Consider the following 24,393-nt stretch of genomic DNA (forward strand, 5'->3'; position numbering starts at 1 on the left):
TTCTTCTATAGAATCACTTATGCCCCTGAAGAAGAGTTTCTACTCGAAACGCGTTGGGCGTGTTTCCACATCATGAATAAAAAGAAAATACTTGTTATAACAAGTTAAGGAGTCAAAATTTGAAAACATGAAAATTGTTGTTTGTTGAAGTTGAATCTACGCATTATAGAAATTAAATGTTTCATAATGAACCAGCATTGCTAATATGTGTACTATAAACCACCAAAACCATTTAAGTTATTAGTCTCGGATTCCAGACCTTAGTGTGCAGGGGACGAGAGTTCCCAAATTGGGAACTTTTCTTTTCCAATATTGTATCACAACCTAGTTGCCAGGGTTGCTCATTTCTCCTCTGCACTGTAAAAATCTATAAAACCACTTACAACTAACAAATAGTCCATCATAGTACAAACTAATTCGTCAACAAATAAGGTGTGCTTGGTGTTTAAACCTTCTAATGTTAAAGTGGGCATGGCCACCAGGGACCGGCTATGTGGTAACGTTTTTCAAAATCGGGATAGGTTTGAATGGGGCAAAGAATTCTGCTTGTGGCTAGAGCCCGAACTGCTGGACGGGACTGCAGCAAACATGCACGAAGAGCATAAGCAAGGACCTGAAAGCATGCTTTTGCAAATCCGTCCTGTGTTTTACTTTTTCAAAACGGTCATAATGTAAGTGTTAAAAATAGTGATATAACTTTGCTGCCGGGTGATGTGGCAGAATTGTTATGCTATGCTTGCTATGGTATGCCACATTAGGCTCTCGCATACAGGTAGGCCTTAGACCCTCCATGTTGCCTTTCCCTCTTCCTCCCTATGCACTCGGCTCCACAGACATGCCCAACCCCCTCTCCTGGGACAGGTTAGACCCAGACCCCGTAACAAGGCACAGGAGCACGTCAGTCCTTCTTTTCCCAGATATGGTAGATAACAGCAGGGTTTCTGCGAATGCCGCTTATACTAACGAGATGTACCCAGCTCATCTCCCTGCAAGGCTTTGTCACAAGGTCACAAGTGAGATGCTGACAGATATTGCCAAATGTCAGCAAATATTATGCCAAGTAACACCCCCCCCCCATTGGGAAATGACAATAACATTTTAGTAATTGCTGATGACAGGCTATGTAAACTACACTCTGAGAGAGGTCACAGAAGGAGAGCTCTGTGTGACTTCTGCTGCCGGGACACTTGTCCTTCTGTAGTTTCCTGCTTATCATCTGATACATCGCTATGCTGTGTATTTTCTATCTAAATACAAGAAGCTTTATTTACTATGCAGTCTGTGTCTAATCTCCTTATTTGCTGCAAGCTGCTGGAAGCCCAAAGGGGCCCAGGGGTAAGGCTACCACACAATGGTGCTGTTGTCTCTGGCCTAACTGTGCAGGAGATATCTGGGCTGCCCTCGACCACCACTAAAGCACAGCCAACACACAAAGGTCCTCACCATACCAGAGGTTGTTTTTATAAACGTGGCACTCCTGTTGACTGCAAAGTTGCCAAATCTGTGGTGGGGGCCAAACGGTGGGCTGCAGAGATTCTGCAGCGTAGCACAAAACTGTGGATTTTTTCCCCTTGGACTGATCGGTAAGTGCAAACTTCGGCTTATTTTCTGTCACTTGGCACTGCATTATATTGTGACTAAACATTGATTTGCCAGGTCATGTATTCACTGTCTCTCTCCCGGCACCTCCCTGTATTTTTTGCATTTGTCTGTTTCTAAAAAAAATAGCTATGTGGCAGATATTTTTTGTGTGCTTTGCGCTGGCTTTTGCATTCATCGCATTCATGGTGTCTGGGGGAGATGCGGTCAGAGGGTTGAGAGGGCCCAAGTGGGAGAGAGGATTGAGTGGTCTGACCAGGAGAGCGAGTGGTGAGTGGGGCAGAGAGCAAAAGATTTGTTTGGATAATGGTTTCAAGAGTGTGTCCAGCCGAGTGGGTAGGACCAGAGGGGAGAATGGAGAGGGAGAGCGAGAGCGAGAGCGAGGTGCAGAGGTCACAGAAGAGAGTGGACACAGTGCAGTCAAGGTGGATATTCAAGTCACCCAGTAGAAGGAGTTTAGAGGAAGATGTTAGGAGAGAGGAAGAGAAATGAGGCCATTTGCGGTGGAACACAGTGATTGAGCCAGGTGGCCTATAGATAGTGGCAATGGTCAGGGAGGAGGTGGATGACCAGCTTGCAGACCAGGCTCTTGAAGGAGGAGTATGGCTGGGTGGGTATGAGGGAAGAAGGGACCCACTCATGGAAGATCAAGGCATCTCCACTGCCAGAACGGTTGGGGCAAGGCTTAGAAATGATCTTGAAGCCATCAGGAAGAAGGGAATAAAAAGCAGTGACTGAACTGGCATTGAACCATGTCTCAGTAAGAGCAAAAATACCAAGGTCAATGTCTTCAAGGAAGAGGCAGAGGTCGGCAGAGTGACTGATAGCGGAATGAGAATTAAGCTTGGCTAGATGAAGCCGGTCTCTGCCTTTGAAGATTTTCTGAGGAGGAGTAAAGGGACGTGGTACACCAGTTGGAGGAGGGGGAAGAGAGATAGGGAGAAAGGAGGAAGGAGTAGCAGGCACAGGAGGGAAGATGTTGAGGGACGGCAGGCACCGGTCTAAGAGGAGGTTTGCTGGGTTGAGGACCCTGAGTCATAATAGTGCTATTGCGATAGACATTAATGATGCACCTGGATGACGAGAAGCCTGCCAAGAGTACTTCCCATCCAGTGTCACAATTAATGGGTGAGTTTAGGAAAGGTTAGAGAGTAGAGATAAGATGAGGGGTCCAGAGAGCTGGAGAGGGGACAGAAAAGAGGTTATCAGTGACAATCTGGAAGTTGCACTGACATAGGTGTCTGAATTGGGTAGACAAGAGTTGGTAGTCAGGAACACATTGTTTTACTTTTTCCTTCCAGACTTCGTGAGAGAAGGAGGATTGGTGATAGTAAAGCAATTATAATATATAGGTGAGATAGTGAGAGCCATAGGGGTGGCAGAGATGAGGATGGGGGATTGTCAGAAACCTGAAGGTGTCTCACGCGCTAGTCCCCGGGGATCTGTCATCCAGGTGGCGAGGACACAGCCATCGCTTTTGTATCCAGTTCCTGGGGGTGGACTAGTGTGGGAGGATCACCTGTATGAAGGGTCTTTGGGGAGTGGAAGTGGGACACCGAAGGGTGACACGCGGTATCTCCTTAACTGTAACACCCTTTCCCCCATCCTACCAGGTAGGATACCTAGGAATTCACTTCCCCGCCCTTTCCCGACACAAACACTTTCTCACCATGAGCGAAAACGGACTAATGCCAGAGCCGTATACCTGACATGTCCCAATACAATGGTCACACAACTTCAGGCAATTAATGATCGTTACACACACCTGACTTCCATCACACTTCCCCATACTGATAAAAGGCGGAGTTCGAAAGCATATTCTGAGTGAGGCAAAGCACTCAAGGAAACAGCGGTTCCAAGATGGCAGTTTAATGCAAGGAGAAAGACGGCAAGACCAGAGAGGGTTGCAAGGAGGGCAGTGCCCTTGACCTTTTCAGACTGTTACTTTTGCTAACCTTGGAAAGTAAGAAACCCAAAACCGGGAACTAAAGCTGAGCAAACCTGCATTGTGTGTCGGAGGTACCCGGGGCTCTCCCACGTCGATAACCACAGTGGGGAGGAGCGGCTGCTGCCATGGTACTATCTTTGGCTCATACAACAAAGCAGCACCAATAAAGACAACATAGCCGGTGAGATGGAGAGACTGATACCAAACCTGCCTTTGTTAGAACCAAGTTTGCAAGCAGCAACATTGTATGAAGAAATCTAAAGAGTATAGCGAGCGACCTGAATATAATTGAAAATCAGAGGGGTGATTGAACTTTGGGAGGCAAATAAGATACGATAGACAAGAGTTGTCCAGTGCCACGTGAGTGCTCACACAAAGGTCTCTGTCAGGTATCCAATTAATTGGCAACTATAGAAAGGGGACATTTGAGATCGAAGTGGTCCTGCAACGGGTCAAGCCAAATCCTGTGCACATTCGAAAAGTTTTCGATAGTTGAATGTTTGCTACAATTGGTCCAACCCCGGCTGAGGGAGACTAATTGTGACGTAGAAAGGATCTAAGTCCGCGAGTCACCCGAGAAAGAATATTCTGTAAACATTGGAAAATGGGGATCTGAGCCCGTAAGAAGGAGATCCATGATACTGACTGTGATATAGAAAAGGGATCTGAGCCCAGCTGAGGGGGATCCTGGGGAAGACAGCCGAATTGAACACTCGAAAGAGGAGAGGAACTTTGTGTTTATTTTGTTCTTGTGCACCAGGCCCCCTGTGTCAAGAGACCTTGGAAAAGCAAACAGAATTGCAGCACAGAAGGCCCTGATACTCGTTATGGAACTGTGTTCTTGTGCCGCATAAGCCAGAGTGTGTGCTTTGCTCGAGTGAACCACCTTGTCTCGTGCTGAAAACGTGATGAAGAGAGGCCAACGGCCTGAACATCCCGACATATCATTTTGTGAACACTTCTCTCTTTTTCATGAACACTACCCCTCACTATGTATCTTTAGCCTTAAGGATTGGCAATAGTTTTTTATTAGTGTAGTTCCTTTTATTTTGACGAGACCCGTCCGGGACTGCATTTTTATTATTTGATGGTCGTAGCTTGCTCCCATCTGAAGATATAGGTTTATATAGGTGTCCATCACACACTTGGTAAAGGTCAATAAACACACTTGAACTGTGGTCACTTGTGTCTGTCTTACTGTTGATACCATGCCTTCCTTACAGATTGTAGTAGAGACTGCACTGCACGAGCACAAACTCACCAGCAGCCTTGCATCCGAAAAGGAGAGCAAACGGATGCCGTAGAAACACGTGGGTACACAATTGGCAGTTTACTGTTGTTAAACACACCTAGATTCGAAATTTCCCAAACACCACACAAATGCAATGCAAAAATGGGGGAGGCGGGGTGTACAGTTGTTAACACTTTGGTGTTAATGGCCACCAGTCTTCTGGCAGAGGAAGCAAATGGGATTAATTTAATACCTGCTGACATATCACCCAGTAACCAACATTCACACTCTGTTAAACCAGTTTCCTGCTGTTTTCGACTGCGATCCAGGGAGATTAAAGGGTTTTTCCATAATATCCGTACCCCCTTGGACAAAGTTGTCAAGCTAAATCCCTATCGATTTCCGGAAGCCCATAGAGAAATAGTATACCAGGAAGTGGGGAAAATGCAAGCTTCTGATATAATACAACTATCGCAAGTCCCTGGTAATTGCCAATGGTCCTAGTAGTGAAACCAGCTGAATAGTGGAGATTTTGTATTGACTTTATAAAGTTAAACACATTATCCCAGTTTGAAAAATATCCTATGCCAAGTATTGATGAACTTATTGATCGACTGGGATCAGCAGTTACCTTTCGATGATTGATCTAACAAAGGGCTATTGACATGTGCCAGTGAATTCAGCCGACCAGAGAAGACAGCTTTTCCACTCCTCCGGATGGGATTTTTCATTTTATGGTTCTGCCATTTGGCCTCCGTGGGGCACCTGCAACCTTTCTGAGATGAATGCATCTGATTCACTGACTGTTCTGTGTTTTGCGGGGCCTACGTAGATGACATAGTCATTCATAGTAGAACTTGGTAATAACATTTGAGACACCTTTACGAGGTTACCAGAGCTCTGAGGAAAGCTGGTCTTACCGCTAACCCACATAAATGCCATCTGGCTCAAACCACAGTCCAATATTTTGTTTTCTTTTCGGTACTGGGCTTCTGCAACCCTGAACTGAAAAGGTTAGAGCAGTATAAGAGACCCTGTTGCCAACAATTAAATGGGACGTTAGAGCCTTTCTTGGCCGGATATGATATCTTAGGCGATTTATACTGAAGTACTCCATCACCTCCTCTCTTACCGACAAACTAAACAACGTGGAACCCCAAAAACTCAAGTTTGGACAAAACTGATAAGGTCTGCTTTAATACCTTAAAGTCCATCCTTTTTAGTGCCCTGGTGTTGAAAGTACTTAACTTTAGGAAAGAATGCATTCTTCAAACCAATGCTCCAAAGACTGGTTTAGGGGCAGTCTGGTTGCAGGAATATGAGGGAATAGAGCATCCAGTACTGTATTTCAATAGGAATGTCTTTTCCTGAGAGAAAATCTAGGCGACAATAGGACCTGGAGGCTTTAGCTATCACGTTGGCGGTATGGCTATTTGCTTTTAAAAGTAGTCGGGACAGCTCTTCTCATAAACTTCACTTAGGTTATGAGACTCCTCTAGACGGATACTCTGACAGTCTCTCATTACTTAAGAACAATTAAAGGAAAAAGAGACCCAGGAGAAGGCTTCCCTTCTCCTGGATGGGATCCTTGAGTCTAGACAGTTATCGTCTTGGGATAGCTTTTAGTGATGTTGTTTATCATTTCTCTTAATTCCTCAAGATAGCTTATAACCTTTCTGGGCTTCCCTTGCTTCTGTCTACAACACATTCTTTGGTACTACAAGCATTAATCTGTTTGTAACTCCTTCTCTTCGCCTTGTATTGCCTCTTAGTAGGCTTTTGTCTGGTTCTTAAAGGAGTTATGATAGCCTTTCCCATATACTTTACTTAAGTTATGACTCTCCTCCAAACTAGTCTTCTAACACTCTCTGTTTACTACCCAGTAGGCCAAAGGAGTGGTACCCTTCGGTTTATTGCTTTGGTCCCTTCTATTTCACAGGTAATCAGCTTCTTGATTCTTAGACATTTCTGTGTTTTTGGAACTATTATAACTTGTCCCTTAGTAACCTTTGTCTCCTTGCATTCCAAATCTTCACATGTGTTGGGACAAGATTGACTGGTCCCCTGGTCTTTATTTTATTGTTGGTATTCACTACCTATACCGCTACTGGAACAAGGATGATTAGCCTCTAAATAACATCCATTCAATTGTGGGTATTCCCAACTTCTATTGATACTGGGACGAGGATGCTGGGCCTCTAAATGATCTTTAGCCTCTTGTCAGTATTCCAACTTCTATTGTCACTGGGACGAGGATGCTGGGCCTCTGAATGATCTTTAGCCTCTTGTCCGTATTCCCAGCTTCTATTGATACTGGGACGAGGATGCTGGGCCTCTGAATGATCTTTAGCCTCTTGTCAGTATTCCCAGCTTCTATTGATACTGGGACGAGGATGCTGGGCATCTGAATGATCATTAGCCTCTTGTCCGTATTCCCAGCTTCTATTGATACTGGGACGAGGATGCTGGGCATCTGAATGATCATAAGCCTCTTGTCCGTATTCCCAGTTTCTATTGATACTGGGACGAGGATGCTGGGCCTCTAAATGATCTTTAGCCTCTTGGCCGTATTCCCAGCTTCTATTGATACTGGGACGAGGATGCTGGGCCTCTGAATGATCTTTAGCCTCTTGTCCGTATTCCCAGCTTCTATTGATACTGGGACGAGGATGCTGGGCCTCTGAATGATCTTTAGCCTCTTGTCAGTATTCCCAGCTTCTATTGATACTGGGACGAGGATGCTGGGCATCTGAATGATCTTTAGCCTCTTGTCAGTATTCCCAGCTTCTATTGATACTGGGACGAGGATGCTGGGCCTCTGAATGATCTTTAGCCTCTTGTCCGTATTCCCAGCTTCTATTGATACTGGGACGAGGATGCTGGGCCTCTGAATGATCTTTAGCCTCTTGTCAGTATTCCCAGCTTCTATTGATACTGGGACGAGGATGCTGGGCCTCTGAATGATCTTTAGCCTCTTGTCAGTATTCCCAGCTTGTATTGATACTGGGACGAGGATGCTGGGCCTCTGAATGATCTTTAGCCTCTTGTCCGTATTCCCAGCTTCTATTGATACTGGGACGAGGATGCTGGGCATCTGAATGATCTTTAGCCTCTTGTCAGTATTCCCAGCTTCTATTGATACTGGGACGAGGATGCTGGGCATCTGAATGATCATTAGCCTCTTGTCCGGATTCCCAGCTTCTATTGATACTGGGACGAGGATGCTGGGCCTCTGAATGATCTTTATCCTCTTGTCCGTATTCCCAGCTTCTATTGATACTGGGACGAGGATGCTGGGCCTCTGAATGATCTTTAGCCTCTTGTCAGTATTCCCAGCTTCTATTGATACTGGGACGAGGATGCTGGGCCTCTGAATGATCTTTAGCCTCTTGTCCGTATTCCCAGCTTCTATTGATACTGGGACGAGGATGCTGGGCCTCTGAATGATCTTTAGCCTCTTGTCAGTATTCCCAGCTTCTATTGATACTGGGACGAGGATGCTGGGCATCTGAATGATCATTAGCCTCTTGTCGGTATTCCCACCCTTTACGAATATTGGAATGAGAATGATAAGCTTCTGAATAATCTTTATTTTCTTGTCAATATTCACAACCTTTCCCAATACTGGGACAAGACTAATTAATCTCTGAACTAATTAATCTCAAAATGTACCGATCTTGAGATGAGGACAATTAGCCTCACAGTAATCTTTATGCTCTGCTTGGTATTCGCTGTTCACTATTTGGCCTTCTTCCCGCCCGGGTCAACCGCCATTCCCATTACTACGTTTAGTCAGGTTAGGCCCTTACCTGTTCTTCCGTGGGGTCAGGAGCTTCTTCCTGGAACAGCTGCTTCAATTGTCGGGTTCTTCTCTCCTCTGTATATGGGTCCAGTCAGCCATCTCTGGTTCAGTCTGGTGTAGTTCTTGGACCACACGGTCCACTGTTCTTGGGCCATGCCGCCACCTCTAGGATCTTTCTAAGCATGCTGGCTACTTTCTATCCATCACTGTGCCGCTTCCTTCAGCTTCTCTGCTTCTCGCTTCACCAAGCCACCTCGGCATCTCTCAGCTTCTTCACCAGCCCGGGTTTGAACTTCCTGGGGATCGCCAACACAACTTGTATTGGGCCTTCTTCTCCCTTTATGCTAGATTGCTTGATGCTCCCCAGTGTAACCACACAGTCCTTTGCCCCTTTCCATAAGAGTTGGACCTCCTTCATCAAACTTCGTCCCGTGGCTGCCAACCACTGGTTCTTCATTGTTTCCATACACTTCTACACAGTATTATTTTTTTATGACGGAAGGTTATAATTGCAGACAGAGACGTATTTGTCAAGATGGGAACAATCCTTGGGTATTGTGAGTAACTCCTTGGAAAGGGGTTTAGGGAGTTCTGTGATAAACTGGAGACCATGTCCCCAAGAGTGGGATCCCACTTTCTGCCACCCTTAGGATTGTTGCATAACAAGCTCACCTCCCTAGTCTCACAGGGAAGGGCTCCCCTCAGCGATACGTGATGAGACACTGTGAATGGTCACAGTGATTTCTGCAACAAAGTGAGTCTATAATGTTTATCAGACCATAACACCCTCGAAGGTAAGTTGGAGTTCTATCTTGCAGTTCAAGATTCTGCAGAAATGTCAGACTTCTAAACTCTTGTTCAGTACAACTTTGGGTTTTTTTCAGGTACGAGGCTCTTGTAATTTCCTCTGTACACCTTTATGGAAATTTGATCCTTGGGAAATAATGTGAAGTGGACTTCTTGTATGTCCTCTGGCCATAATTGTTATCTTCTCAGAATGAACAACAGAGGTTCAGAATGAACAGCGGAGGTTGTGCAACTTAGTTCTCGCTAGCCTCTTTTTCCCCACTTCCGACAAGTTGGACATACCCTTTTGCACTCAATATCAACTGACAGTTTCACTAGCATGTGAAACCTATTGAGATAATCCACACCTATCATAACTGCCTTCTGTTGTCTTGAGTACCTTCCTGGAAGGCAAGAGTCCTGATTTAAAAATGTGTTTAATGGACCCAGTTGCTGACATAAGAGTCTTTCTAGAGCTCTTGAATGAAGATTTCAGTGGTAACCTCTCACCCTGCCTCTTCAATGTCTACCTTTCCCCTTTGACCCACCCAATCTCTAACGTCTCCTCTAACTTTCAGTGTTATGCAAATGACACTCGGCTCCCTTCAGCCTCCTCTCCTGTCACGCTCATTCCTGACTGTCTATCCACTATTCAGGATTGGTGCACCACCAATGGTCTCTGTCTTAATACCAATAAGACTGATCTCATTCTCATTGGGACCCCTGCTCACGCTTACCCTCTTGCTGCCCTCCTTGAGCCCTCTTCCTTCGCCTTCCTGTGAGGTAAAAAAATCTTCATGTCATTTTGGATTCCACTCTCTCCTTCTCTCCGCAAATCGCGCACCTTGTCAAAAAGGCCCACTACCAGCTGCACCTCTGCAGAGGTATTCTTCCTTTTCTCACTTTCCCACAGAAGCTTACTGTCTCCAGAGCCCTGGTCCTCTCTATGCTGCACTACTGCTACAGCCTCTTTCTCAATCTGCCTACCTCTACTCTTCACCCACTGCAACTAATCCAGAACAGGACTACAAGACTTATTGTTGCTCCTAAGCCCAGGGACCGTTTCTCTGAAGCCGTGAAATCCCTCCACTGGCTCCTGGTGGCTGCAAGGGGCGAGGTCAAGACCCTCTGCATCGTCCACAAGGCTATCTGGGGCCAGGGCCCACACTACATCCAACTCGGTCTTCCAAAACACCTTCCTTCTCGGGCCCTTTGCTCCAACACATCCAACTCTCTGAGGGTCAGATGCTTCTCCAGGCAGAGAGTGGGGGTAGGTCTCTCTTCTCAGCCGGTGCCTCTCTCTGGAATGGCATCCCTGCCCCTCTCAAACTTGAGCCAGACCACCTGAATTCCCGGAAGCAGCTCAAGATCTTCCTGTTCACGTCTGATTTCTCTCTCTCTTTCTCTGCTGCTGACCTGGTTGCCTGGCTACCCTCAGAGTTTCACTGGGTACCAAGCTCCTCCATGACCAGTCTCCGCTGCACTGCTTCCGGCCCTACCACGCACTTAGGGGCTGTAACTGTAACCCTACAGTCCCCTGCCTCCTTGCACTTACCCAGAAATGTGCTTCCCTGGCTGCTCGTCCTCTGAGCAATACTGCCTGGATGGCACTTCCCCATTCTCTCTATCTAGCACTTCCCCCCTCCCCCTGCACTTCGTGTGGTTTGCACTTGCACAATCTGATTGACACAATGCCTAGTAATATGTGTTTTGTCCTCGCTCTGTCTCCCACCCCCTTGTCCTGCCGGGCCTAGAAACATTTCTGTACAGGGGCGTTGTGAATGACTTATCATATTATATGTTCCCATTATTGGGGCATTTGAGGCAGCGCTTGGCAGCATATGTTATGTTATGTTATGTTATTTTGCATTTATATAGCGCCTTATATACCATTGGTATGGTCTGAAGGCGCTGGTAGGTTGAACGCCCTTGGGAACCGAAGTTCAGGTCAGTAGAGAGAGTAGGGGGGAGTCAAAAAGTGCGTGTGCGCACCATGTATGTGTGCAGCTAGTGCGAAAACAAGTGGTAGCTGCTTCTTAGCTGTAGGTGTGGTGGTTGAGAGATCAGGAGTATGTGTTCGTTCTGGTCGGCTTTATCCGGAACGAGTGTGGCTGCGTTAGGCCTGAGAAGAACGCCTGGCTGGGTGGTGAGAAACCAGCAATGTTTACTTAGAGTGATGTGGAGTAAGCGGGAGATGTAGATATGGGAACAGTTATACCGAATGGTGTCATAGTATCTCTGCGTTCTAGATGAGTGGTGGTGTAAGGGAGAGGGTAAGCGTGGGGTGTGGCGTGATGTATGTTTTCAAGAGTTTCCTTCATTTCAAGGCATGTTAAGTATCGTCCGTTGCACATAATCGTCCGTTCCTCATACTTGACCGCTCCACACATTCGTCTAGTCCGCACCCTACGTTTGGTTCGCACCCTCGTCCAGACCGCACCCTCGTCCAGGCCGCACACTTCGTCAGGTCTAGACATTTGTCCAGACTATATGCTCGTGTAGTTTATCCACTCGTCCAGTCTATATACTGGTCGAGGTAGGACACTCGTTCAGTCCATAATCAGTCGTGCGCTCCCCACACTCATACGCTGCCCAGACTCATGTGTTCCCCACGCTTATCCGCTCTCAAAATCATCCGCTCTCAAAGTCATCCGCTCACAAAGTCACCCGCTCTCCACTCTCGTCCGCTCTCCATTCTCAAACCGCTCTCCGCACACTCACCCGATCTCCACAGTCCTCCGCTCTCCACAGACCTCCGCTCATTTCGGTTCCTCATACTAAGCCGCTCTATCCACTCAACCGTTTTCCGCGCTCAACCGCGCTCATCTGCTCCCCACAACTTGTCCGCTCACACACACTCATGCGCTCTCCACACTCATGCACTCTCCGCTCCCCACACTCATCTGCTCCCCACGCTCATCCGCTCCCCCCGCTCCCCACGCTCATCCGCTCCCCACGCTCATCCGCTCTCCACGCTCACCCGCTCAGCCACAATCACCACATTCACCACACTCCCCCGCTCTCTACACTCACCCGATTTCCACACTCATCCGCATTACGCTCTCGCTCTCATCTGCACTACGCTCTTGCTCTCATCTGCACTACGCTCTTGCTCTCATCTGCACTACGCTCTTGCTCTCATCAGCTCATTCGCTTTTCACTCTCATCCTCTCTCCACTCTCATCCACTCTCCACTCTCTCCACTCTCATCCGCTCCCCACTCTCATCCGCTCCCCACACCCATCCGCTCCCCACACCCATCCGCTCCCCACACCCATCCGCTCCCCACACCCATCCGCTCCCCACACCCATCCGCTCCCCACACTCATCCGCTCCCCACACCCATCCGCTCCCCACACCCATCCGCTCCCACACTCATCCGCTCCCACACTCATCCGCTCCCACACTCAACCGCTCCCACACTCAACCGCTCCCACACTCAACCGCTCCCACACTCAACCGCTCCCACACTCAACCGCTCCCCACACTCAACCGCTCCCCACACTCAACCGCTCCCCACACTCAACCGCTCCCCACACTCAACCGCTTTCCACACTCAACCGCTTTCCACAACTCATCTGTTCTCCAGTCACATCCACATGCTTCCGTTTAGTGTAATTGTCTGTTCTGTACGCTTCATCCATTCTAACTGTTTCATTTATGTCATTCACTGTATTCCCTTCTCATTTATTATGTCGTTTTGATCGGTTCAGATTTCCTGAGTTTCTCAATGATTTATTCGTATTCTCTGTTTCATTGTTTTGATCTACTTTACTCGTTTAAGCCTGCTTGTCTTTCTAGTTTACATTCGAGTTTATTTAGCTGTCATTCTCGCTTCAGGTAGTTTGATGGGTCGGTATTATTGTGGTGATGCTGGATTGGTTTTATGGGAAGAGCCAGGTTTTCAGTAGTTTGCGGAAGGACGTTAAGTCTTCAGTTAAGCGGATGTGGGGTGGGAGTGAGTTCCACAGGGTTGGAGCCAGGGCAGAGAATGATGATCCGCCTAGCCTGACTGAGTTTGTCTTGGGAATTACTAGGAGGCCGGCTGAGCTTGATCTTAGGGTGCGAGTGGGATGATAAGGTATTAGTTTGTCTTGAAGATATTGCGGTCCAGTTTTATGCAGTGCTCGATGCGAGAGGCATAAGGTTTTGAAAGCTACCCTACGGGCTACAGGAAGCCAGTGCAGTGTTTTAAGGGCTGGGGATATGTGGTCTCTTGGACTGAGCGCAAGTAGTAATTTGGCCGCTGCGTTTTGTGCTCTTTGGAGTTTATTCAGTTGGTAGGTATGGATTCCGAGGTAAAGGGGGTTTCCGTAGTCCAGTCTGGATATAACGATTGCTTGGACAGCGGAGACTCTGTTGGGAAAAGAGAGGTATGGAAAGACGCGCCTTAGGTTTTTAAGGTGGTGGTGGCAGGACTTTGAGACATTGTTGACTTGGCGCGAGAGTGTTAGGTCGGAGTCTAGGGTGCAACCAAGATTTTTTACTGTTTTGGAGGGTGTAGGTGAGTTGCCCATGGCGGGTGGCCAGGGTAGCGGGTGCGGAAGAAGGTCGGAGTTGCCGCAAACCATGATTTCTGTTTTGGAGGGGTTTAACAAGAGGTGGCTTTGGGTCATCCAGCGCTCTATGTTTACGAGGCAGGATGCCAGGTCGGGTTGGGAGTTGGGTTTCGAGTTCTGGAATTTTAGAATAAGTTGAGTGTCGTCGGCGTAGTTGTAACATAGGATGTTGTGTGAACGAATTATTGGTGGGAGGGTGATCAGGTAGAGATTGAATAGGAGGGCGGATAGACATGCTCCTTGAGGGACTCCCGTGTTGACTGGTCGGGCTTGGGAGGTAAAGCTGGAGAGTGTCGTTATTTGGTGCCTGTCTTTGAGGAATGAAGCTATCCATTTAAGAGCGGTTCCACGAATTCCTAGTGAGTGGAGGCGGTCTAGGAGTATCGAGTGATTGATCGTGTCAAAGGCAGCGGATAGGTCAAGAAGGATTAGAGCGGCACATCCCGCGGAGTCTGCTGTCATTTTAAGGTCGTCCCAGATCGAGGTTAAGGTGGTTTCAGTTCCGTGGCGTGTTCTGAAACCCGATTGGGCGGGGTCAAGGAGATTGTTGGCTTCAACAAAGGCGTTTAGTTGGGAGTAGGCGGTTCGGTCAATGAGTTTGGCGAGGAATCTGGTGTTTGAGATTGGGCGGTAATTTTTGGGCTCGAGAGGGTCGAGCGAGGGTTTTTTAATTAGAGGTTTGACGTGAACCATTTTGAATGCTTCGGGAAAGATACCGGAGGAAAGGGAGGCATTTATGATAGATCTTGCGTGTTCTCCTGCGCAGGTGGAGGCAAAGATTTCTTTAAGGGTTGTGGCTGGGCAGTGGTCCAGAGGGGATCCAGATGGTTTGCGGGCAGATAGGAGTTTGAGAAATTGTTCTGGTGATATTGGACTAAAAGATTCGAATGTTGGTTGAGTTGAGGTTGTAGTTGACGGGCTGGCCGGTATGGGTGGAGGATTGTCAATTGGTTGTAAGAGAGCCAGTTTGGTGTTTAGAGTTTTTGTCCTTTCAATAGCTGTGGTGTAAAAGTGGAGGGAGAGTGAGTCGCACAGTGATTGTGACGGGGTCGCGACGGTTGTATTACAAGTTGGATTGGTGAATTCGGAGATGATTTTGTGGAGTTCTTTGCTTGGGTTTTTGCAGTTTAGGATTCGGGTGTTGTAGTGGGCTTTTTTAGCTTTCCGGATTTCAGCCTTGTACCGGTACAAGTGACGGGCCAAGGTGGTCCTGCTTTCGTGGGTTTTCTCATTTTGCCAATTGCGTTCTAGGTATTTGTAGTGTCGTTTACTGGTCTTCAGTTCAGGAGTGAACCAACTGGGGAACGGGCCACGGCGGGTTGATGGTTTGCATGTAGGGGTGAGTTGCATCAGAGATGCGTTGAGCCATGAGTCAAAGGCTTCAGGTGTTAGTTGGTTTTTAGGGTTGCAGGTGGGTGGTGGGGACTGGAGGAGTGCCTCGGCTAGGTCAGGGGTGATTATTAGTTTTTTCCAGCATTTGCGTAGGATCGGAGGTTCAGATGCGGATACGGGAAGGGGGCCGGGTGCGGTGATGGCAAACGAGAGAATGAAGTGATCGGACCAGATGATAGGAGTTGGGGGCTTTAACTGAATCTGGGTGTCTGAGCTAAAGATGGCATCGAGAGTGTGTCCTTTAAAATGAGTCGGTCCATTTATGTGGGGTTGGAGATTAATTGCATCTAGACCGTCGATTAGGGCGTGTGTCATAGGATTGGTGGGGATGTCGAGCCATATGTTAAAGTCTCCGAGAAGGGTGAGGTTGGGATGGTTTATTTGGAGGGTGGCAATAGAGTCGCAGAGGTTGTTTGCGAAATGTCTATCGTAGCCAGGGGGCCTGTAGATTATTAGGAAGGTGAGTGAGAGCGACTGGGAGAGGGATAGTTTAACGAGGAGAGATTCGCAGGATGGAATGGAGGGTTGGTTGTCCATGATTGAGGCGCGGAAGAGAGATTTAAAGACAAATGCTACCCCCCCTCCTCTGGACGGACGGTTCAGTGGGATGAGGCGGTAGTCGGGCGGAAAGGCTTCATTTGCGATTGGGCTGAAGTCATCAGAGAACCAGGTTTCAGTGATGAAAACTAGGTCAGGTTTGACAGAGGTGAGGAGGTCAAAGATGCAAAGTCTGTTTTTTGCTACAGAGCGGGCGTTAAATAGGATACAGTTCACATCGGCAGGGAAGGTTGGTTTTGGTGCTGGAGCGGGAAGGGGCGGAGGGGCAGAGAGTAGCGGGAGAGGGGTAGGGATGGTGGTGCTAGGGAAGAGTGGCCGAGCCGAGAGTTTTGCAGGCTTCGTGCGGGGTTGGGTGGATGTGTGTGATGGGATGATCGGGATTGGGGTGGGGGATTTGAGGATGGGCGAGGACACGGGGGAGGGGGGGGATTGTGGGAGAGATGTGGTGGGTCGAGACAAGGGGGGCGAGGAGAGCAGAGAGGTAGAGGGGGACCAGGAACGCTTCCTCTTTAGTTTCTTTGCTGCGATTGGCGTGAGAGAGAGGGTAGGAGGGTCAGAGGGGGAGAGAGAGGCGGCTTCGGTTCTCGCTAGGGCTAGGCGCGCAGTTTTTAGGGAGGGGAAATGGTGCAGTCGGATGGGGAAGGTGGCAGGTGTATGGTGGCGAGGCGCGGGGTGGATGGTTGCAGGGTGGGGTGTGGTAGTGGGGAGAGCGGGCCTGGGCAGTGCTGGCGGGTCGGCGGTGAGGTTCAGGAGATGAGTGGTCTTGGGGTGGGTGGCACGCCATCGTGCCCCCCTGGCTTGGTGATTGGAGAGGGTGCTGGCAGGGATTGTGGAGGAGGATGGGTTGTCTTGGGAGCGGGGGGGGGTGAGGGAGGGCAGATCGGAGAGTGGAGGAGGTTCGTGGGAGTAGTTTCTGACGGGCATTGGTGGAGTTGGTGTGCTCATGATTGGTGTGCAATTGGGTTCACTTCTAAAAGCAGGTGGGAGACGATTCGAGTTCGATTTTCATATAGAGGCTCTTGGGCGTGACTTCTAAATGTGATTGGGTGCACTTCTAACTGTAGGTGGGAGCAATTCTAAATTCAACTTCCTAAGGGAGGGTATAGGGTACAGATCTAGATGCGGGAACAGTTCTAAATTCAACTTTCACAGAGAGGCTATTGGGCGCAGCTTCTAAATGGAATTGGGTACACTTCTAAATGCCGTTGGGTACGTTTCTAAATGCAAGTTGGACCGATTCTAGATTCAGCTTTCTCAGAGAGGCTGCTGGGTACACTTCAGATGTGAGTGGGAACAATTACCATTTAACTTTCTCAGAGAGGCTATCAGGAGGAACTACTACATGCAATTGGGTACATTTCTAAATGCAATTGGGTAGACTTCTAAATGCAATTGGGTACACTTCTAAATGCAATTGGGTACGTTTCTAAATGCAAGTTGGACCGATTCTAGATTCAGCTTTCTCAGAGAGGCTGCTGGGTACACTTCAGATGTGAGTGGGAACAATTACCATTTAACTTTCTCAGAGAGGCTATCAGGAGGAACTACTACATGCAATTGGGTACACTTCTAAATGCAATTGAGTACACTTCTAAATGCAATTGGGTAGACTTCTATATGCAGGAGGGAGCAGTTCTAATGGAGGAGGGAGCAGTTCTAATGGAGGAGGGAGCAGTTCTAAAATTAACTTTCACAGAGAGGCTATTGGGCGCAGCTTCTAAATGGAATTGGGTACACTTCTAAATGGAATTGGGTACACTTCTAAATGCAATTGGGTAGACTTCTATATGCAATTGGGTAGACTTCTATATGCAATTGGGTACACTTCTAAATGCAATTGGGTACACTTCTAAATGCAATTGGGTACACTTCTAAATGCAATTGGGTAGACTTCTATATGCAATTGGGTAGACTTCTATATGCAATTGGGTACACTTCTAAATGCAATTGGGTACACTTCTAAATGCAATTGGGTACACTTATGTATTAAACGCAAACTTTTAAATGCAATTGGGTACACTTCTAAATGCAATTGGGTACACTTCTAAATGCAATTGAGTACACTTCTAAATGCAATTGGGTAGACTTCTATATGCAGGAGGGAGCAGTTCTAATGGAGGAGGGAGCAGTTCTAATGGAGGAGGGAGCAGTTCTAAAATTAACTTTCACAGAGAGGCTATTGGGCGCAGCTTCTAAATGGAATTGGGTACACTTCTAAATGCAATTGGGTACACTTCTAAATGCAATTGGGTAGACTTCTAAATGCAATTGGGTAGACTTCTAAATGCAATTGGGTAGACTTCTATATGCAATTGGGTAGACTTCTATATGCAATTGGGTACGCTTCTAAATGCAATTGGGTACACTTCTAAATGCAATTGGGTACACTTATGTATTAAACGCAAACTTTTAAATGCAATTGGGTACGCTTCTAAATGCAATTGGGTACACTTCTAAATGCAATTGGGTACACTTATGTATTAACGCAAACTTTTAAATGCAAATTGGGAATATTTCTCAATTCAACTTTTTTAGAGAGGCTATTTGGCGCAGTAATTACGTTGTTGATGTTGCGTTAGAGGAGTGGTAGGGTAGTATGGCCTGAAGTAGTAGCTTCTGGACCTGCCCTTGCCACACTTACTTGTTGTTGGCTTCTTGCTTCTCCTGCGGATACCTGCAGATACGATCTGGAGTCGTCCTTTGCCTCGGGTCCTTCGCCGTAGGGCTGCCAGGCAGGGGGCTGCCTTGGGAGCTGCAGTAATTGCCTGGGAAAGGAGGCCGGATGGCCAATCGGACGGGTTGTGGGCGGGTCGGGAGGCGGACCAGGACGCAGGAGAGGCAGGGAGGAGAGCACGGGCCGGTAGGCTCTGTTGTTGTGAGCTCGTGAGCCAATCAGGTCCAAGGAGGAAGCGGTCCGGCCAATCAGGGGAGGAGGGAGGCGGGAGGAGAGACAAACACGGAAGGGAGAGGGTCTAGGGGAGGGAGGGCTGAAACGGGGTGGAAGCGAGCTGGCACAGGGTTACAAAGGGTCTGGGGCACCAGGAATTCGGCCCAGGAGGGTCGATGCAGGCAGATGCAGCACTCACCAAGGTGCAGGAACAAAGTGGCCTCCACGAGTCGAGCGCGGCCCGGTAGGCTCTGTTGTTGTGAGCTCGTGAGCCAATCAGGGCCAAGGAGGAAGCGGTCCGGCCAATCAGGGGAGGAGGGAGGCGGGAGGAGAGACAAACACGGAAGGGAGAGGGTCTAGGGGAGGGAGGGCTGAAACGGGGTGGAAGCGAGCTGGCACAGGGTTACAAAGGGTCTGGGGCACCAGGAATTCGGCCCAGGAGGGTCGATGCAGGCAGATGCAGCACTCACCAAGGTGCAGGAACAAAGTGGCCTCCACGAGTCGAGCGCGGCCCGGTAGGCTCTGTTGTTGTGAGCTCGTGAGCCAATCAGGGCCAAGGAGGAAGCGGTCCGGCCAATCAGGGGAGGAGGGAGGCGGGAGGAGAGACAAACACGGAAGGGAGAGGGTCTAGGGGAGGGAGGGCTGAAACGGGGTGGAAGCGAGCTGGCCACAGGGTTACAAAGGGTCTGGGGCACCAGGAATTCGGCCCAGGAGGGTCGATGCAGGCAGATGCAGCACTCACCAAGGTGCAGGAACAAAGTGGCAGATGTTTTGCTTTGCCAGTGCTGGTTTTCATTTATTATATAATCTACCTAGCAAGGATATTTTGTTTATTTGTATTCTTGTAAATTTGAAGACTCAGAGGGATTTATTTATTATTTGTATCGATTTTTAAACTTTTCCGATTTCGCATGCATGGTTTTCGTTCCTACATTCCTACATTTTTCATAATGCATGTGCTAAAATAATCTGGTAAAACACAAGCATTACAAACCGTAGATTCTAATATCAGATTTAGAGAGAAGGTACCACTCACTTATAACTTTCACATTAAACAAAGCTATGAACAAATTAGTTTAATTTAAATGCAAAAAGTTCAAAAGTATCCCAGACTTGCAGTTTAAATATGTCTTGACCATTACTGCCAATATTAAAATAATAAACTCAAATGTGTGTGAGCTATAGATGTCCAATTTTGTTATAGAGAAGGTTTCCACAATAACAAATTATTTAGCTAATATTATATTTTGTGTTTTATATATATATTGAAATCAATATTAAACTCAGCATTTTTTCTAAATGTTCCACCCCAAATTGATAAAGATCGCTTGATGGTACAAGTGCAATATTTCTGTTTGTTTCGTTCATAAAAAGCCTGTCTGTAATTTCTCAAACCTGTTGAATGGATCAACCAGTCCAGTTGATCAGATGTGTAGAGCAGCGACTTGGTGAGGGGTGGGCTGCGGGATGGGGGGGGCGGCGTTACACATTCACTCTCCTCTCCCAGCGGCACATTCCAGAGACGGGTGACCAGTGCCTTGGGATTGGCTGTCACACATCCATGTTGCATTCTGCCTCCTTCAAAAGGTGGCTTTTAGTTGGCACAAAACCCAGTGATTTTTCTGTGTGCTACTAGGGGTCTGCCTCTCTTTCTGGAAAGTCTGAGGGTGCAATTATGTGGCTTTGGTATACTTTACTGTTAGGAACTGGGGTGAAGATGATGGTTGTGGTAATGATCTGATTACTTACCATAATCTTCACTACTCCTAGATCTAATCTTCCTCTTCACAGTATTTACACCCACCTCTTCCTCCCTGAAGAATGGATTGTGTCTCATCCTTGCTTTCATACTGTCTTTCATGGGAGGTAGAGAGTCTTGCATGCCAGGTGATGGGGGCAGGGGAATACAATGGAAAAAATTAAAACATTTTTGAGAATAGACTCTTGCGGGAAGGTGGTCACCTTGAATGTTAACTCTTGTGTTGTGGATGAGTAGGACTAGGAACAGTGAAGATTACTGGTAAGAAATTGGTGCACTGTCCTGCTTTTTTTTACATTGACTTGAAATAATATCTGAAACCTTTGCTTCTTTCAACAGAGAGTAGAGCCATCCCCGAAACCGAGGGTATGGAAATGAACATGAGACGATGAGATATGCAGAGAAATAAGAGACGCGCCACAGAAGATGGGCAGTGCCATTCCACCGAACCTTTAATGAAAGTGCCATCTCCTCCAGAGAGGCCAATGCCCGGCACATCTATAAGGATCCATACCTACTGGAAGGCATTTTCCTTCAGAGCTTGTGGGATGTTCGTCACTCACGTTTCTAGTCCAATAAAACACATAAGAGGATAGCTCAAGGGGAACGTGTCTGTCTTGGAAGCAAGAACACGCTGAGCAACACAGGTTCAAATCCTGGCCCAGCGCATAAAGACTGGACTCTGGTATAAAGTGCGTAATAAAAGATTAAATAATTAATTAATCTCACATGGCTGAGACACCCTATAAGTGTACAGTGTGTATGAAATGTTTCACACAGATGTCAAGTCTGTGCAAGCATCAGAGTATCCATACTGGTGTAAAACCCTACCAGTGCACTGAGTGCAAGAAAAGCTTCCGTACTTCCTCCGCACTGAGAAGCCATTGGAGGATCCATACAGGGGTGAAACCCTACATATGCACAGAATGCAAGAAAAGCTTCAGCGATTCCTCAGGGTTGAGAAGACATCAAAGGATTCACACAGGAGAGAAGCCCTTCAAGTGCACAGAATGCAAGCAAAGCTTCAGTCATTCCTCAGCTCGGAGAATCCATCAAAGGACCCATACGGGGGTGAAGCCCTACGAGTGCACAGTGTGCAAGCAAAGCTTCAGTCAATCCTCAGCCCTGAGAAGGCATTTCATGATCCATACTGGAGAGAAGCCCTACAAGTGCATAGAATGCAAGAAAAGCTTCAGCAATTCCTCAGCGCTGCGAAAGCATCAGAGGACCCATACTGGGGTGAAGCCCTACAAGTGCACTGACTGCAAGAAAAGCTTCAGTAATTCCTCACACTTCAGACGTCATCTCATGATCCACACTGGAGACAAGCCCTTCAAGTGCACAGAGTGTGATAAAAACTTCAGTGGCTCCTCAGCTCTGATACGCCATGAGATGATCCACACTGAGGTGAAGCACTACACGTGCAAGACAGGCTTCAGTACTTCCTCATCACTGAGAATCCATCAGAGGATCCATTCTGGGGAGAAGCCCTACAAGTGCACAGAGTGCAAGAAAAGCTTCAGCAATTCCACAGGGATGAGAAGTCATTGCAGGACTCACACTGGAGAGAAGCCCTTCAAGTGTACGGAGTGCAACAAAAGCTTCAGTCGTTCCTCAGCGCTGAGAAGGCATCAGAGGGTTCATACTGGGCTGAAGCCCTACGAGTGCATGGAGTGCAAGAGAAGCTTCAGTAATTCCTCAACCCTGAGAAGTCATCTCATGATCCACACTGGAGAGAAGCCCTTCAAGTGCACAGAGTGCAAGAAAAGCTTCAGCAATTCCTCAGCTCTGATACGCCATGAGATGACCCATACAGATGGGAAGCCCTGCAAGTGCACAGTGTGCAAGAAAAGCTTCTGTAATTCCTCACACCTGAGAAGCCATCTCATGATCCACACTGGAGAGAAGCCCTTCAAGTGCACAGAATGCAAGAAAAGCTTCAGTCGTTTCTCAACTTTGAGAATCCATCAGAGGACCCATACGGGGGAGAAGCCTTACACGTGCACAGAGTGCAAGAAAAGCTTCAGTGACGCCTCAGCTCTGATATGCCATCATAGGATTCATAGTGGGGTGAAGCCCTACGAGTGCACAGAATGCAAGAAATGCTTCAGTCGATCCTCAACTCTGAGAATCCATCAGAGGATCCATACTGGGGTGAAGCTCTACAAGTGCACAGAGTGCAAGAAAAGCTTCAGTGACGCCTCAGCTCTGAGCAGCCATCAGAGGATCCATAGCAATGTTCCCTTTAATCTGTGCGATAATATGGTAAGAGTGAACCAGCAACTACAATAAACCCATTTGGTTTTTATTCCTTCTACACGGATTTTACAGTAGCTCTCAAGAGAAGTTATTTCGTATGTCCTTTCTCTTCCTGCAGGAAAGAAACAAGTTGTCAGTGATAAAAGAATGACAGCACTTAATCACCAACACCACCTTTCCAGGCAGACAATAAGTTCATGGCCTTAAAACATGTATGGCGTCTTGCCTCCTAATTGCAGACAGATAAAGCAAGTACGTTTGCGTCAGACAGCTATGCCATCTAAATCTGGGAATTGTTTATCAAACCTGAAGTTGGCGACCAACGTGAAAGAAACTGGCAGAGCAATTAAATGTTGATACACATCAAACCTTGGCACCTGGTTTTAAAACACTTGCTTCATAAGATTGCGTTGGATCTACCAAACTCGGCGGGATGCCCACCAAGTAGATTCCTGAGGTATATAATGGTATGCTGACCGAATGAGATGCTGGCCGGCTGAGAAGCTGGCATGCTGACAGTCCTGATGGATTGCAGTTTAGGAAGAGTAAATTAAAGTGGTATAGGTTGCTCTGTGGATGAGGAAATAGTCAAGTCAACCAAAAAGGATTCCACCAGAAGCTACCCTGCTTTTACACACTTAGATCGTCAGTTCCCACTGTTTATGTACTATAAAACTGCAACATATTACTTACGCAGTCAGATTAAACACTTATTTTAATTCATATACATATATAACATTATAAAAACAAAAACACATAAAATGGGTGTATTTGAACAAACGAGTTGGGTATAAATTTAGAGTTACAAAAGAGAGTCCAAGATATTAAATCAAGAATAAAAGCACTGGTCAGTAGGTCGAAGAATGCTACGCCTGCAACAAGATGGAGAGTTGATGTTGCATCTGGTTAATAAAAACAACTACAAACATTTCTGGTCGCTTATCAACCAGCTTGAATCTCACTCCAACAATACTCAATGTAATTTGCTGTCAGAGTGCAGGTGGGGGGAATACTTGACAAAAACTTTGACAACTCCCCCCCCCCCCCCCCTGAAGAAACCTACATAGAGCTAACTTAGACGCTCCCTGGCAACTGTCTTTTGATGAACAGGACATAGTGGACATAATATCCAAGTCATCTGTCTCAAGAGCGGCCAACCCGAATGGGCTGACATACCAAGTTCTAAAGAACAATATGGCTATATGGTCCAAGTTGCTGGCTCTTTAAAGAAATACTCAAGTGACAAATATTTCCCTCCTCATGGAAGATCGCAATCGTTATTCCATTATTCAAAGGGAGCGATCCCCCTCCTTGATATTGAAAGTAAAGTGTTTATAAAAACCTTTGCTAAGCGATCTTGCAAAATTGGTAGGTGTGCATATTTTGTCTACCCATCAGACGGGGTTTAGACGAGGTCTATCCACTGCCCTGAATGGGTTAACATTGAGTCTGATTAGTGAGAACACCAGGGGGAAAGGAGAACTGCTCTATACAGGGCTTGGGTGGACCTCTAAAAGGCCTTTGTCCAGGTTGACAGGGTGGAGAGAGGAGTGAGACAGGGATGCTCTTCTTTAATTTCTCTTTGGCAGATATGGGTATTTTTCTAGAATCGT

At 47.2% G+C, this 24,393-nt stretch overlaps 1 protein-coding gene across 1 annotated transcript in view; it reads left to right on the forward strand.

The window, feature by feature from the left end:
• Nucleotides 1-23,831, forward strand: part of LOC138551802 (zinc finger protein 271-like) — a 35,671-nt gene extending 11,840 nt beyond the window's left edge. The window contains exons 2-3 of the mRNA XM_069642504.1: nucleotides 20,861-22,786; nucleotides 22,899-23,831. Of these exons, the coding sequence (XP_069498605.1) occupies nucleotides 21,251-22,786; nucleotides 22,899-22,931 (1,569 nt within the window). The 5' untranslated portion in view covers nucleotides 20,861-21,250 and the 3' untranslated portion in view covers nucleotides 22,932-23,831. The remainder of the gene's footprint in view (nucleotides 1-20,860; nucleotides 22,787-22,898) is intronic.
• Nucleotides 23,832-24,393: the final 562 nt, after the last annotated feature.

The sequence above is a fragment of the Ambystoma mexicanum genome, chromosome 1q (genome assembly GCF_040938575.1).
Source record: "Ambystoma mexicanum isolate Mex_15411 chromosome 1q, UKY_AmexF1_1, whole genome shotgun sequence".
NCBI classification, from domain to species: domain Eukaryota; kingdom Metazoa; phylum Chordata; class Amphibia; order Caudata; family Ambystomatidae; genus Ambystoma; species Ambystoma mexicanum.